The sequence below is a fragment of the Carlito syrichta genome, unplaced genomic scaffold, assembly GCF_000164805.1.
Source record: "Carlito syrichta isolate Samal-C Ts95f unplaced genomic scaffold, Tarsius_syrichta-2.0.1 Scaffold307179, whole genome shotgun sequence".
Taxonomy (NCBI): domain Eukaryota; kingdom Metazoa; phylum Chordata; class Mammalia; order Primates; family Tarsiidae; genus Carlito; species Carlito syrichta.
The window spans coordinates 88,199-90,676 of record NW_007251275.1 but is presented as its reverse complement, the minus strand read 5'-3'; the positions used below and the strand labels follow the sequence as shown (position 1 = coordinate 90,676).

At 51.5% G+C, this 2,478-nt stretch overlaps 1 protein-coding gene across 2 annotated transcripts in view; it reads left to right on the top strand.

Annotated features, from left to right (window-relative positions):
- Nucleotides 1-2,478, top strand: part of MMP19 (matrix metallopeptidase 19) — an 8,601-nt gene that overhangs the window by 4,383 nt on the left and 1,740 nt on the right. For both annotated transcript variants that reach the window (XM_021715535.1, XM_021715536.1), the window contains exons 5-6: nucleotides 494-739; nucleotides 1,393-1,518. In XM_021715535.1, the coding sequence (XP_021571210.1) occupies nucleotides 494-739; nucleotides 1,393-1,518 (372 nt within the window). The remainder of the gene's footprint in view (nucleotides 1-493; nucleotides 740-1,392; nucleotides 1,519-2,478) is intronic.

Sequence of the window (2,478 nt, the reverse complement as noted above, 5' to 3'; positions counted from 1 at the left end):
CCCACGGGCTCAGGCAATCCACTCACCTCGGCCTCCCAAAGGTGCGGGATTACAGGCTGAGCCACCGAGCCCGGCTTGACTCTGGAATCTTAATGTTCAGGCTGCCCACCTGCACCCTACACTCTCCAATCATCTTCTCTCATTCCCTAGGGGATCAGCTGGTCACATACCTGGAGGCTTACCAAGCCTCCTCTTTGAAGCTTATGCCTCCTTCCCTACCTTAAGTTCCCCTGCTCAAGGCACACCTTAGATCCCACAGACTGGGCCAGAGAGGAGGGCATGGCTGGGGAGGTAAAGGGACAGAGATGAGCATCCATGAAAGAACTGGATGATGACAGGGGAATTCGAAAGGAGAGAAAGAAGTATCCAAGAGACAGTGAATATAGCTGGGGAAATTCTAAGGGAATGGAGCAATTAGAGTTTGTAACAGGCAGGGTGTGCTCCAGCCTAATGGGCTCTGACCTTCTTCCTGTTCACCTTTGCCTTTGTCCAGGGAGAGTCCTGGCCCATGCTGACATCCCAGAGCTGGGCAGCGTGCACTTTGACGAAGATGAACTCTGGACGGAGGGCACCTACCAGGGCGTGAACCTGCGCATCATTGCAGCCCACGAACTGGGCCATGCCTTGGGGCTTGGGCACTCCCGGTATATTCAGGCCCTCATGGCCCCTGTCTACGCTGGTTACCGGCCCCACTTCAAGCTGCACCCAGATGATGTGGCCGGGATCCAGGCTCTCTATGGTTAGTTCCTCTCCTTCATGAGCCCGAGGGTCGGTCTGATCAGCATCTCTTTAGGCTTGAAGAGACAGGTCTAGCCTCCATGGAGGGAAACAGCTTGGATTCTTTCTTCTTTTCTGGCCCAGTTATTCAGCCTTCTTCATCTTCAGGAATAGTTTGTCTCTGACTCTTCCGTGTCTGATCTTTCTTGGGGATGGAGAATGCATTCTAGCAAGCCCCCCTTTCGTGGTGCCTCTCAAACCTAAAATGTATCTTCCATAATTGGGAACTTCTGTTCTGCAGAAATGGCGAAACTCCAACTTCATCTCCCCATCTTCGGTCTCTTTTTTTTTTTTCCTTTTTTTTTCTTTTTTGAGTCAGAGTCTCATTCTCTCGCCCAGACCGTAGTGCAGTGGCATGCTCCCAGTCACCACAGCCTCGACCTGCTGGGCTCAGGCGATCCTTCCGCCTCAGCCTTCCAAGTAGCTGGAACTACAGGCATGCACCACCACGGCTGGCTAATTTTTTACGAATATGTATTGCCTACCATGAAGGGACACTCTCGAAGATTCCCTTTTCTTCACTCTATGGGGCCTCTGAGCAGTGCTTACAGGAGACTGGAGGGGAGACCAGGTACTATGAGCTGTTTTCCTAAGTGACATAACTTCACCTTGCAGGCAAGAAGAGTCCAGAGAAAGAGGATGAGGAAGAAGAGACGGAGCTGCCCACTGTACCCCCAGTGCCCACGAAACCCAGTCCCATGCCAGACCCCTGCAGTGGTGAACTAGATGCCATGATGCTGGGTGAGGCCCTTCCCCTCCAGGCTGTTGGCAGGCAGTGGGGGCACCTCGCTGACCCTGAGGCCCGGACATGTGGGAATGACATGGGACTTCAGCATGAGCAATGGAGGTTAGACTGCAGGCAAGGATTGGTGACCATGGAAGGAGACACGGGACGTGGAGAGGGAAGGTTCAGAGCCAAATTAAAGGTGGACTAGGCAGGCACTTACCAGGGTTGCCACCCTCTAAGGGCCACTAAACACATCTGGAGGTCAGGAGTGGTGACTCACTCCTGTAATCCCAGTGCTTTGAGAGGCTGAGGTGGGAGTTTGAGACCAGCATGGGCAATATAGTGAGACCTTTTCTCTATAAAAAAAATAAGCTAGACATAGTGGATTGCATTGGTAGTCCCAGCTACTTGGAAGGCTGAGGCAGAAGGATCTGGCCTAAGCCCAGGAGGTCGAGGCTGCTGTGAGCTGCGATCGAGCTACTGCACTCTAGCCTGGGTGACAGAGTGAGATCTCAACTCAAAAAAAGGAAAACAAACAAACAAAACCTTAAAAACCACATCTGGAAATGCAGGAAGATAGAAAAATCTATATTAACGGGAACACCTAATAGAGAGAGTGCTGCTCCTGGTTGAAGCCACTTGGAGTGGAGGGTGAGGTTCCCAAGGAGGGACTCTATCTGCTATCCACAGGGCTTTTGTTTTGCTGAGTGGACCAAAGCTGAATTGGATTCAGAGGGTTCTGGATCCTCCTTCTCTGTCTTAATTTTCTCCTTGAATTAAAGTTGAATGACCAGCCTGGGCAACTTGGTGAGACCCCATCTCTACAATAAATACAAAAATCAGGCTGGATGCAGTGGCTCAGCCTGTAATCCCCGCACTTTGGGAGGCCGAGGTGAGAGGATTGTCTGAGCCTTGGGGTTCGAGACCAGCCTGGGCAACTTGGTGAGACCTCATCTCTACAATTAAAAAAAAAA